This window comes from Pempheris klunzingeri, chromosome 2 (genome assembly GCF_042242105.1).
Source record: "Pempheris klunzingeri isolate RE-2024b chromosome 2, fPemKlu1.hap1, whole genome shotgun sequence".
In the NCBI taxonomy this organism is placed as follows: domain Eukaryota; kingdom Metazoa; phylum Chordata; class Actinopteri; order Acropomatiformes; family Pempheridae; genus Pempheris; species Pempheris klunzingeri.
Window position 1 is genome coordinate 21,314,701 of NC_092013.1, and position 12,535 is coordinate 21,327,235.

The 12,535-nt window shown below is 42.9% G+C and overlaps 1 protein-coding gene across 1 annotated transcript; it reads left to right on the forward strand.

Annotated features, from left to right (window-relative positions):
* Window positions 1-378: 378 nt before the first annotated feature.
* atrip (ATR interacting protein) lies at window positions 379-12,166 on the forward strand. The gene is made up of 17 exons (XM_070847407.1): window positions 379-580; window positions 1,202-1,527; window positions 2,688-2,773; window positions 3,436-3,606; window positions 3,704-3,816; window positions 4,174-4,421; window positions 5,414-5,519; window positions 5,802-5,966; window positions 6,441-6,693; window positions 7,226-7,279; window positions 7,422-7,597; window positions 9,480-9,616; window positions 9,781-9,872; window positions 10,641-10,727; window positions 10,825-10,903; window positions 10,997-11,218; window positions 11,838-12,166. Exons 2-17 carry the CDS (start codon window positions 1,203-1,205, stop codon window positions 11,909-11,911), a joined length of 2,388 nt encoding a protein of 795 aa, XP_070703508.1. The 5' UTR covers window positions 379-580; window position 1,202; the 3' UTR covers window positions 11,912-12,166.
* Window positions 12,167-12,535: the final 369 nt, after the last annotated feature.

Here is a 12,535-nt window from a genome sequence, read left to right on the forward strand (position 1 = left end):
CTAGCTGTTTCCCCCTCTTTCCAGTTTCTGTGCTAAGCTAACCTAATCAGCTGCTGGTTGTGGCCAATTATTTACAGTGCAGGCATGAGCTTGATTATCAATGTCATCTATTTCACGGCAAAAACATTCAGAAAACTGACGACCTATTCCTTTAAAGAATTCTTTCGCGTGTTTAGCACAATTTGTCTCAAACGGGGACCTGTACAGCACCCAGTGTCACGCATGGGCGCCTGTGATTGGTCGGACGGCCTGTGCAGTGCTGTGATTGGTCAGATTATCAGCTGCAGCGGAGCGGGCCGAGCGATGCACTTTTTAACCCTGACAACTTTAACTTCATGATGTTTAGCTGCTGGTTGGCTGTTTAACTAATTTCACCGTTTGAAGGAACACTATCACCAGACTCCTCTCACGTCTGTGTCACCAAGTGTTAATCAACATTTAAGCACTATTGAGACTTACGGAGGTGTGTTAGCTTAGCAGGACTGTTCCCTACCGGAGTCACAGCTAGTTAGCTAGCAGCTAACAGGAACGACAGCAGCATCACCGGGAAACAAGCTAACACAGGACACCTAGTTCAGAGGTAGTGTTAAGATCTTTTTCCTTTCTGACAGGCAGTAACCACTTGTTTCAGTTTGTTTCTATGAAAATCAACTGGAAGAGTCTGAAACCTGATGGTGGATAATCCATCAATCAGCTCCACTGTGTAGGATAAATATCATCAGTTGTGTTGAAGAGACGGTCTGAAAATCATCTAAAATGAGATTTGTTCTCGTCAGAAAGGAGGATCGGGGCTTAGTTGATGTTAACGTTAGTCCTCTTTAAATGAGACCAGTAAGAAAAATTGAATCGTTTGAGGATACAACTATCTGTGATGGTGCCATGAAATGTTTGTAGGCGATTGCAATACATGTTTAGTTGTTGACCTAAAATGAAACATTTCCTTAAGTGTCTACTGGCAGATTTATATACATACATAAAATCTTACCGTCTCATATCTTCCATATTGACACAGATTAAATGTTCACTGACTTTGATTATATCCATGAATCCATCATGTTATGATTTGGCTGATTTAATCTTGATCATTTTATGTGGGTATTGTGACGTACCTGGTAACTTACTAACATCATACAACACTGTAGACCAAAGTTATGTGTAGCTGTCTTAACCTGTCTATCTCTTTCCTCTCACTCCCCGACAGCATGAACTGCCCCCCCACCAAGCGCCTCCGAGGCCTCAACCAGGAAGTGGCGGTGGCCTTTGATGATCCATTTGGAGATGACGATGACTTCACCCAGGATGACTTGGATGAGATTGATATCATCGCATCGCAGGCCACTGCATCTGGGTTTGGGTCTAGACCAGGGGACAAACCGACGGAGGTGGCCCGTGGGGCCTCCTGGCGGCCGTCTGCCGGACAAAGCAAATCTGTGAACATAGCCACAACCAATCAGAGCCGAGAGAACGCATTTGGGTTCAGCAGCAGCAACAAAAGGGATGCAGGGATCCCAAGCAGAGAGCCTCTTGGTGAGTTCAGAGCAGAACTGAACATTGCTGACAGTGTTTTCCGAGCCAAATATGGTCATATTTTTAAGGACCAGCCCTGGTTCATTTACACCCCACTGACTACCCTCAACATAAACCATCCGTATGAATTTCTGCTGATCGTCCTCTGAATGATTGGTTTTTAGATTGATTTTCTTCCCTCTGGGCAGCCATTGACTTCACTTCATTTTATGAACACTGACTAACATAATCCATCACAGTATTACAGTCAGTGTTTAGTGTTTAATGTTATTGTTGTAGACAAAAGCAGCAGTGAAAATAAACCATGAGAGAGGAAGATTACTTTTTTATTCCTCCACTGGCATCAAGACAGTGATTTAAACAATCAGTGTGAAAATACGTGCAAATTTATCTGTCCAGGCGCTGAGTCCAAAATACTGTAACTGTGAATTGTATCCCATCTGATCCTGTTAAATTTCTTCTTCATCACATGAAGAAAAAAATCAGTATTTTAGCCCTTTGTCTGGTACAGAGCTTGTTTGTCTGTATGTGACAAAAAGCCAATTTTAGAGTAAGAGAAAAGTTTGATTGGCACAGATAACAATATTTTGTCCTTTGGGAGATTTGGGAGAATTCACAAACACCAACATTCAGTTATAATTCTTATAATACTTACAATTCTTAATGATACCTCCTTAAAACTAATATAAGGAATAAAAAATGACTTGATACGAGTTGCCTTAAAGAACAAATGGCTGAACTAGGTTGGAGGAACTTTCCCCTAACACCCCAGTGGGTGTAGAGACAACATGAGCACAGTCTAGATGTGAAAGAGGCAATCAGATTTGAGTCCACACTTTGAATGTGGGTGTAGATTGTCGTGTTGTATGAATCCATAAATGTAGAGAAAATACAGAAAGACTCTTAAAGAGGGGAGTACAGAGAAAAACTGTGTATCTGGTGTGTTTTTAAATCAGTTAATCTAATCAGTCGCTGTGTGTTGTCATGGTAAACGCATACTGTCAGCTGGGGAACTTATATACTGTATGAAGATGTATTGATACATGTTCTCCTCGATTTTGTTTTAAGTCCTGCTGAACCACGACAAACAGCTGTTACAGTCATTGATGAGTTTTTATGTTGAACATAAAAAAAACATTTTGGTTTTTCTGTCCGCTCAGGTAACAGGCAGCAGCATCGTGGATCCGAGAGAGACGGAGACTCCTACAGTCTGCTGGAGGCTCAGCATGCAGAGTTAAAGAGGAAGGTGAGACTCACTCGCTGCTTTCTTAACTTAAAAAAGTAACGACACAGCAGAGAGCCATACACACATGAACAGCACATACAACATGGCTTCAGCACACGAGATTCTAGAGATTCTGTTAGATTGTAATAGATTATAAAAGAAACAAGAGAAGAGTGCAATATACATAAGACTGGTGTTAAATCCTCACTGTATTTGTTAATATATCTTTACTAACACTATGATTATTGCTTTTTAATATTGTTCTGCACGCTTATAAACTTATAAACAGAACTTTAATCTCATATTCTACTGTAAGGGGACTTTATAACATCTGTCCAGAGAGTACAAATGAACCATAGCTGCTTGTTGAGGGATTTTGAGATAAAGTCATTACAACACATTCAAATTTGTATATTTTTTGAAAACTTCCATATCTGACCAGATGTTCGGTGTCAGCTTTTAGTACTTGACAGAGTTTGATAGTCAGTCTCACTGTCTGGACCGAAACAGTGTTTAGGTTTGACACTCCCACCTAATAGGACAGTGTAACCATAACAAAAATGGGTCTTCAAACCAGAGGAGATTTACTATCAGTGTGGTGAAATTGAAAATTAAGGTGCGACTTGTACCTGCTGAGAACAGACCCTAGATGAATATGTGCTGGTGAATGTGTATCTTACTAGCTGAAGGAGGTGGAAGAGGAGATTATGTTGAAGAGCGGGGAGATCCGGGTCCTTAGGGACTCTCTGAAAGTAGTTCGCCAGGAGAAGGAGTCCCAGAGACAAAACCAGGTCCTGCTGGAGACTCAGAAACAGAGAGAGCACAGCGAAAGGGAGAAGGAGCTCAACAGGAAGGTGAGGAGCTAAAACACACACACACACACACACACACACACACACAGTGCACATAATCGTCAGAATAGCATGATAATGACATGTTGTCTATGTTCAGGTTCAGTCTTTGCAGTCAGAGCTGCAGTTTAAAGAAGCAGAGATCAATGAGATGAAGACCAAACTGCACAGTTCAGACAAAAACAAGACGGCCTCGCCACTGCCTAGAAACAGGTCAGTCATCAGCATCACAGATAATTAAAGGTTTTACGGTCTTTTTTCTCTGTTTTATGTCATTATACATGGTGGCTGAATATATTTGGGGTTGAAACTGACATGACATTTGAAGTAAACTAATTCGATCAATCAGTCCAATCAATGTGTGTGAGGCTGAATACAGTAAAACGAAACCTAAAGGAAATATCCGCTGTTTTATTCTGTAGTGAAACAGTTGCAGCTGTGGCGCCAGAATGAACATGTATGACTGACGAGTGTGTGATTTAAATGAATTTACCACAACCAGTCAGAATGACGGACCTCTGTCTCCTCATCTCTCATCTGTTGTAATCTGTTCTCTCTTTTGCCTCTCAGTCCTAAAGTCCTGAGTAGTCTCGCCCAGGTGCACCACGGGAGCGGCGGCAGCTCCTCCTCTCCAACAGGAAATGGTTTCATCACCAAGGAGACGTTCGGAGCCAACATCCCATCCAGAATGACGCCTGTGAAGACACGGAGGGACGGTGGGGACAGAGCGGGGTCCAGCAGCAGATCTGGTGACAGACAGGAAGTGTCCTGCCCAGACCCCTTCCTGTCCGTCAGACCTGCACCCCTGCAGCACCGAGGTCAGTCAGGCTGTCGGTGCGCAATGCAGCTGCTTCATTAGAGGTTTAATGGAAATAGATAACCTGCAGCACAGGTTAAATTAAAGTTTCTTTGCAGAGCTTCAGACTGCTAACCTTAAGTCTAAACCTTTTGTGAGTGTGCGAGTTATAACTTCACATGGTCACATGAGTACATGATGATCTGCCCTACGCACAGCACTTGTGTGTGTGTGTGTGTGTGTGTGTGTGTGTGTGTGTGTGTGTGTGTGTGTGTGTGTCGTGGTGCACAGCGTGTGATACACGTGAACGTGGCGATGTGGCACTTAACGACACAATCCATTTAGCTCTTGCCGTGTTCCTAAAGTGAAGCGGCCTATAGATGATTATTTTAAAAAGCAAAATGAGGAGAGTGAGGAGGAGGCTGGTGGGGAGGATGCCCCCCATGATGAAGGAGCAGGCAGGAATAAGAAAAACACCACTTTCAACCACAATGGCTAGTGGTTTTACTTAGGTGAGAGTAGTAACACTACACTATGAAGATACTCTGTCACAAGTAAGAGTTCTGCATTGAAAATGTTACTTTACAAGCATTAGCATCAAAATACACGTTAAGTACTTCAAAATAATATATATTATTGGATTATGTTTATTGATGCGTCAGCGTTTGTGATCCAAATATCAAGTCACTGTCAGACGTGATATCAATCGTAGAAATTATTCATCAGTATGCATGTTTATTGATTAATACCATGCTGTACCAAAAAAAAAGTTGCAATCAAATCGTGCTGGTGGGACCAACTGATACTGGATCAGATTATCAGATTACAGACAGAAAATCTGGAGAATTAAAACTTCTCCTCTTCTTCATCTGCAGAAACACCGGCGTGTTAGATATACTACCGAACAGCTCAGATAGATATTAAACCATCCAAACATCTCACAGGAAGAAACACAATTACGTCTGATGATAAAGGGGCATTCCATTGTTTTTGTTGTTCTGTGTTGTCCCACAGGTGGCGTCCTCCTGGGGTTGTTGCTGCAGCAGCCTTTGTCTCCCAGCAGCATCGGCCTCTCTCATCTGCTGTCTATGAGTCTGACTGACATCCACCGGACATCCAGGTAAACACCCTGCACTGTAACCATGACAATGTGGATATGAATATGTATAATACAGTCCTGTAGTAGTAAAGAGTTGAGGAACCTTAAAGGCAGCCACCTCAGCTCAGTCACCACATGGTGGCGCCAAATCCAAATGACGTAGTAGTGATGTTGTAGCTTCGACAGCAGCAGCAGCAGTAGTAGTGGTGGTGGTGGTGGTTGTAGTGCCACTAGTAGCACCCATTGTAGCTCAAGCACAAAGGAGCTGAACTGTTGGTGTTGTGTTGTTTGTTTCGATTTCAGCGGTCTGTCAGAAGGTCTTCTGCTCCATTCTGATGCTGCACTCGGAAGCAGCGAAGGCCGAACCCCCAGAGCTGCTCTGAGTCCGGTCCAGAGTCTGGCTGTGACTGGACTCAACATGCTGAGTCAGAGCCGACCAGAAGCTGCAGCCAGCAGCGGAAACAAAAGGTAGACTGACTGACTGACTGACTGAGATAATAGAGCTGCTCTGCTGAAACTTTACTAACTTTTCTATCTGCTGCTTGCCAAGGAATCCAGAGCAGTGAAGCACAGTGAAAAGCTCAACAGTTTTGTGGACAGCAGAGCCCTCTTGTGGCCAAATGATGTAACAGCAGCAGACCTGTTAATGTAGATAAAACCACAGACCATCAGCTGTACACATCAGCTGGCACATTCAGCCCATAAGGCCAGTGCACCACTGAGTACTGTCTTCACACAGAAGTACAACTTTCCAGTGGCTCCCTTAAGGACAAGCCAAGGATGCTTCAAGATTGATTCATTTGCATTTTTACACTGTACATTTTTTTAAAACTTTAAGAACCAATGATAGAGAGATGCAGTGTGATTCGGTCAACTAACATTCATCCAAGCACAAATTTAAAAATAAAGTCTCAATTTTTGTGTGTGTGTGTGTGTGTGCAGGTCGTGTCCCGGAGCTGTCCTCCTCCTCCCTCTGTTGGAGCTTCATCTGTCTCGACTCTGTCAGGCTCTGGACTCGCTCCGCTCCACCTCTGCTGGCGATTCAAACTGCACCACCGCCGGCTCGCTCCCAGCATGCAGTGCTGCTGCCGGGATAGGGAGGCTGGAAGAGACTGGTTTGACTGGTCTCAGTGTGGAGGACACTGGTTTGGCTGCTCTGAGGCTCCTCTACCTGGTGCTGGCCCACAGTGACGAGGTGATGACACTGCAGTAACACCACAGACACAACAGAGCTAGAACTTCCAAACCAGACGGTACATCACCCTGATATATGCAGACGATCAAATGCCAGAAGGATGCCAGATATCAAGTTTGCTCCATTATTTACAACACTCCACGGCCACTGCATCTCTTGCTTCTTTTTCGTTTTTGATTGAGACTTTGCCGACCCAGTTTAGGTGTCTTTCTCCTTGTTATCGTGGTTGACACTTGACAGCAGTGTAACAGGCTAAAAAACAATACAAGTATATAGGCCCAATTATATTCTTATTTACGTTTGACTACACTCCCACTTGTGACAGGTGGGGGGGGGGGGTTCTCCAACACACCTAAGGAAGATCTTCAGACATGGTTACTCTGCTTTCAATAATAGTTTGTGTCTGATATAGTTTTTAATACAAAAATTACTTTTCGTTCAGTGAAGGTTTATATGAATGTAAGCGTCCGTGTTTTATGTACATGTTTACAGAGCTGTGTTTTCTGACCTTTGACCTCTGTGATGCTCCCAGGTGGTGGAGGCCGTGTTGTCCAAGGGGAGTCTGACAAGAGTTACAGACAAGAAGGTACACACAGAAGCATCACTTTTAACTTTATTGTACTGTATTTAGCTTTCCATCTTATCTCATCTCACATCAACTTTGTGATATGAATCTACATGTTGGACTTAAAATTAGCCCCCTTCCTGATCTTAACCCTCCTTTGTAGGATGAGTGCTCTGCTGCAGGCATGGGTCTGTTCTCCCAGAATGCTTTGCTGCAGTCAGTGTTGCGGCTTTGTGAAGCGGAGCAAGGCAGCGGCTCACAGAGGGAGGAACTTGTCCTGAATGCCATGAAGACCCTGTGTGTCCTAATTCAGAGGGCGCCTCATGCACACAGTGACAGGTACACACACACACACACACACACACACACACACACACACACACAGAGGCTGTGTCTTATTTTATATGCATTGAGCTAGAATGTCAAAGGTCACAGTAGGTCTCATAGTTTCTCTTTATAATAGTATGGTGACCAGATCTGAATGGAAATATGATCTAAAGTTAAGTGATCTGATAATTTATAACAGAGTTTTGCAAATTGGAGTACATTTGTTTAACAGCAATATAAAAGCATGCGATTAAATGGATGAACATGAATTTAACTTGTGTTGATCTAACATAAGCACTGCCTCTGGTTAACACCAAGAGCCAAAGAAACCATTTGGAAAATTGGACTTTGACTGAAGAGCCACAAAAAAGACAATGTTTTTTTCCTCCATGACCAAAAGTCGGCACACAAATACAAAACATTTAAAACTCCAGTTGACAATTTCAGCCTCAAGTTTAAGTTCCAGCAGTACCATCAGTTTGAACATAAAACACCCATTTTCTAATTAAGCGTCATTCTTTAAAAAATATATTTGAGTGTGAATATTTGTTTGACCTTTAATTTATATCTGATCAATTAAATATTGTGTATCTTCAAACCTGCTTGCCTAACTTAAACACTTACCAGCCACTTCTTTCTTAACCTAACCATATGCTAACCTCACACCAAGTCTTCATCCTAAAATGTAATGATTTAAGTTATGGGGACTTGGCAAGTGCCCACATTGTGATGGTGTAAAAAAGGTTACATCCCCACAACATGAATAATACATGTCCACACACACACACACATGATGCAACACTCACCTGGGAGCAATGTTGCTGGAGGTAGAGGAGCGGCTGAGCAGGGAGTGTTTGTGGGTTTTATGGTTTTTCCACTTGGACTTTCAGATCTTCTATAATATCTGTAAACAACCTGCATTGACTTACTGTCACTGTGGTGATGTAAGAGAGAATAGGAGTAACTGGAATATAAAGACGGCTGCAGGAGGTGAACACCTGGAAGATCAGCTTCAGGAGACAAACTGCTGATTTATTTAAAGAAATGTAACAACAGTACCCTCTGCTCAGGGATCAATCCTTTGAACCCTTTTAGTGCAGTTTGTGTCAGAAAATGTACAACTATTACTGAGAATCACACCTCAGTCAGTTTTTAACTGAGAGCTCATTCACACGATGCTGAAATAGATCAACTCCTCCCAGTGAAAACGTATCTAAATAACTAAAAAGTAATGTGAAATAAATAAAAAGATGCTTTGTATGACTTCACATTGACATAATCATCAGTTCGACTGCTTGTCTTCACTGGAGGTGTTTTTCCAGTCGATTGTCTCACGGAACAGATTTATTTCTCAATCAGTCCACCTGTCTGCACAGGCAGTAACGGCTTGTGTTTTGCTTGTACTGTAGGCACATGAACGCAGCTGAAAGAATTTTTTCATGTTTCAATGTGTCTATTGTCTCCGTTCTGGGAGGACCACTGCTGCTGATCTGCTAATGATCTGCGTGGACAGTCGGACTTGTTCTTCAATATTAGTTATTGTTAAGTGATTGTTTTTTGTTTCCATGGTTACAGAGCAAAGAGAAACTGCTACTAGCTAATGCAGTATGACCAACCTGAATGTCAACCAATGTGTTGTTTTTTTAGTTTATTTATTTACTTTTAGACTCTTGCATCATCATCAGTATCAGCCTCAAAAAATGTATTTGTCCAAACTAATGACAAATAGATTCTTCAGTCTGACCAACAGTCCAGAAACAAAAAGAGATTCAGAGAAAGCACAACTTCTGTTTAGTTTTTACTGCTGTAATCACTAAAATGATGACCAGTAATTTATTAGTTTACACTGGTCACATTTCTCTCTCTCTCTCTCTCTCTCTCTCTTCTCTCTCAGGTTGCAGTGTGTGTTGCAGGTGGTGTGTGTGTGTTTGTCAGCAGACAGCAGGTTGCGGACACTTTCAGAGTGTGTGTCTGTCCTCACGTTCTTGTCAGACCACCAGACGCTGGCTCAGCAGCTCTGCTCTCAGCACGGTGAGGCTGCAACAGCTCTGTTACTGCACTGACCTGAACTCATCTGTAATTTAATGTCATTTATACAGCGAGTAACCACCCAGTGATGGTTGTTGTATTTTTTAAATTTTGCAACTGTACCTGAACATCAGCAGATGTTTGATGTTTGTCGTTGCTCTCTTTAGACCCGTGTGTTTTCCTGAAGTTGTTCCAGTTCATCAGAACCAGACCAGACAACCAGGCAACACACAGAGACTGGATTCTGCTGGACCTGCAGGTAACACACATACACACATACACTGCTGAGATATACTCAATCCAACATCCTCCAGGAGATGTAGATGAATAACAGCAAAGTTAATGTCTTATTATGTCTCAAGCAAATTGTTATATGCAGTCGGAGTGTTTCCACCTGCTCTGAATCTCTACACATCCAAGACTGTTTATAAAGATGCACCATGCGTCTCTGCTTCCCTCCACTGTACCAAAACAAAAACAAAATATTCCAGATGCACCCACTGCAATCTTGCACTGGTTTTGGAGTCAGAGTCTGCGTAGCTGTGATCGGGGCTGGAGCTGCGATCACTACTGCACAGACTCTGGCTCTGTATTCACCCTACAACCCAACCACGGGTTGGAGTTTGCTATCAATCATGATGTTTCAACCTGTTTTTATAACATCAAATATCTGATTAAAACCAAACTGATCAAAATGAACACACGTGAAATGATAGAAGCCATCTTCTGGAACAACTAATGTGATGTGTACTTTGGTACTTTGGGGGATCTGTCATGTCGTCCATCTTTATATGCAATCTATGTAACACATCCATCACGTCCTCCAGGCTTCCTCCCTCTGCTAATCTCTCTCTCTCTAACAACAACATGTGTCTTTGAAGTCTCAATATCAAAATTTCTTTTCAAAATGCTCAAACTGAGATATTGGCACACGTTTTGAGACGGTCTACATTGCACTGACTCTGTCCATTTACAGCATCATGGTACAGGCGATTCCAGTAGCCATTGTTGTTTTTTCGTGTCTCAGGTGGTTTGTTTGCTGAGCAGACTGATGACTCAGAGAGTAGAGAGCTGGACCAGCAGTCAGCACAGCACCTGTCAATGTCACACTGAGGTACAACCTCTCACCCTCTGCTCTGTCTCTTTATAGAATGGCACTAAACTTTGTGTTGCACCTTTCTACACAAGCCTCTCTCTCTCTCTTCTCTCAGTTGGTTCAGACAGTGGTGATTGTTTTCCACCGACAGTGGTTGGATCTTCGTGGTTCTCAGGAGCCGACGGCCTCAACAGGTCTGCCACATTCAGACTGAAAACTTCCCAGCAATCTGTCCTCATCATAAAATCATCAACTACCACCCGCTTTTTCTGTTTTTCTCTCCTCAGGCCTAGCCCCACCCCCACAGCACTGCTCCGCCCCCTCGTTGCCATGGTGGCGTGGCCCAGGGGCGTCTCTGCTCAGAGAGTGTCTGCTGCTGCTGCACTGGCTGCTGCTGCACCACAACAGCTTCTCAGAGAGCTGCAGGCCGCTGCTGCACATGTATGACCAGGTGATCCCTGCTGTACGAGACACGCTGAGGAAGATCCCCGGGCTGAGCGAGAGTGAGGGTACGCACACACGCACATTTTCCTCCAAACATGTTGAACAAGCAACACCGTAAACACACTGTAAATGGAAGCTAGCCTAGCAACACCGAGGCTACAGAGCACCACTCTCTGCAGGAGCTTTCTCCTTTAAACAGAATATCTGCCGTTTGAAAAATGCAAATATTTAGAGTCCTCAAGTGTCTCTATTACAGTCCTCACTTTTTCTAAACCTTATTTCTGGAAAAGAAAAATAGTGTCTTATGCTCAGGCCAATACATCACATCTGTCTACACTGTTTTGCATTTAACGTGTTAGCGGTCACTTCCTGGCTGATGCACTTCATCAGGTCAGTATCAGTGCTTTCCCACGTCACACCTCATACCAAAGTCGTTGCTTTTCGGAACCAACTTCTTTGTCACCAGCAGCATTATTTTCACTTCCAGCCATGCGTGTTGCTGTTGTATTAACTTGGTGTAACGTGTCGCAATATTGTTAAAAAATGTTCATAGCATTAAGATTTATGCACACAGGCACATCAATGTCCTGGTGTCCGCATACTTTTGGCCATATATAGTGACATCATTTAGAAGTCAGAAGTAGGCAGACTCATGTTTTCCACTTCCCGTTTCCTGTCCGTCAGAGCTTGCGTTGGAAGAGATTTGCCGTTCCGAGGGCGACGACACTGATGACATGGACACCGATACTGGCTCCTGATTGGCCGCTGCTACTGACTCCAGCAATGAGCAGACCTGAGGCACAGTTAACTGACTGTTGATTGGGCGTTTCATTTTGACAGAACCGGGATTTTTTTTCTGTCAAACTTATCTGTGATGAAGTGGATGTTGGGTAAATGAAGGATTGAAGTCTGACTGAAGTGACGGGCAGATTCACAGGATTTCTTCTACTGTCTGATGGGATTTAACAATAAAACATAAAGGTGAGAAATACTGTTGCTGTCAGGAGTTCATGGTCTGGACATTATTTCTTAATTCCTGTCAGTTTGGCTGCTGTTACTGTTACCTATCAGTATGCCCACTACTTCTTAACTAACTACTGCTTTATACTGTTGGCTTATTAAAAAAATCCACCTAGTAATTTTTTCCATTTTTAAGTTTTATATTTACTCTGATACTAATTTCGCTTACTGCTTTGCAAGGAAACGAAAAAATGTAAATGTGAAGAGTCTCCAGACTCTGAAGGAATTGTTCAGCCTTAGATGAGGTATTATTTGCTTTTTTGCAGTTAGAAAAGATTAGTACCACTCTGATATCTGCCTTGTTAAATTTGAAGTTTAGTTTAGCTGACTGACCGGGAACAGTTCAGAGCTCTGACACCTGC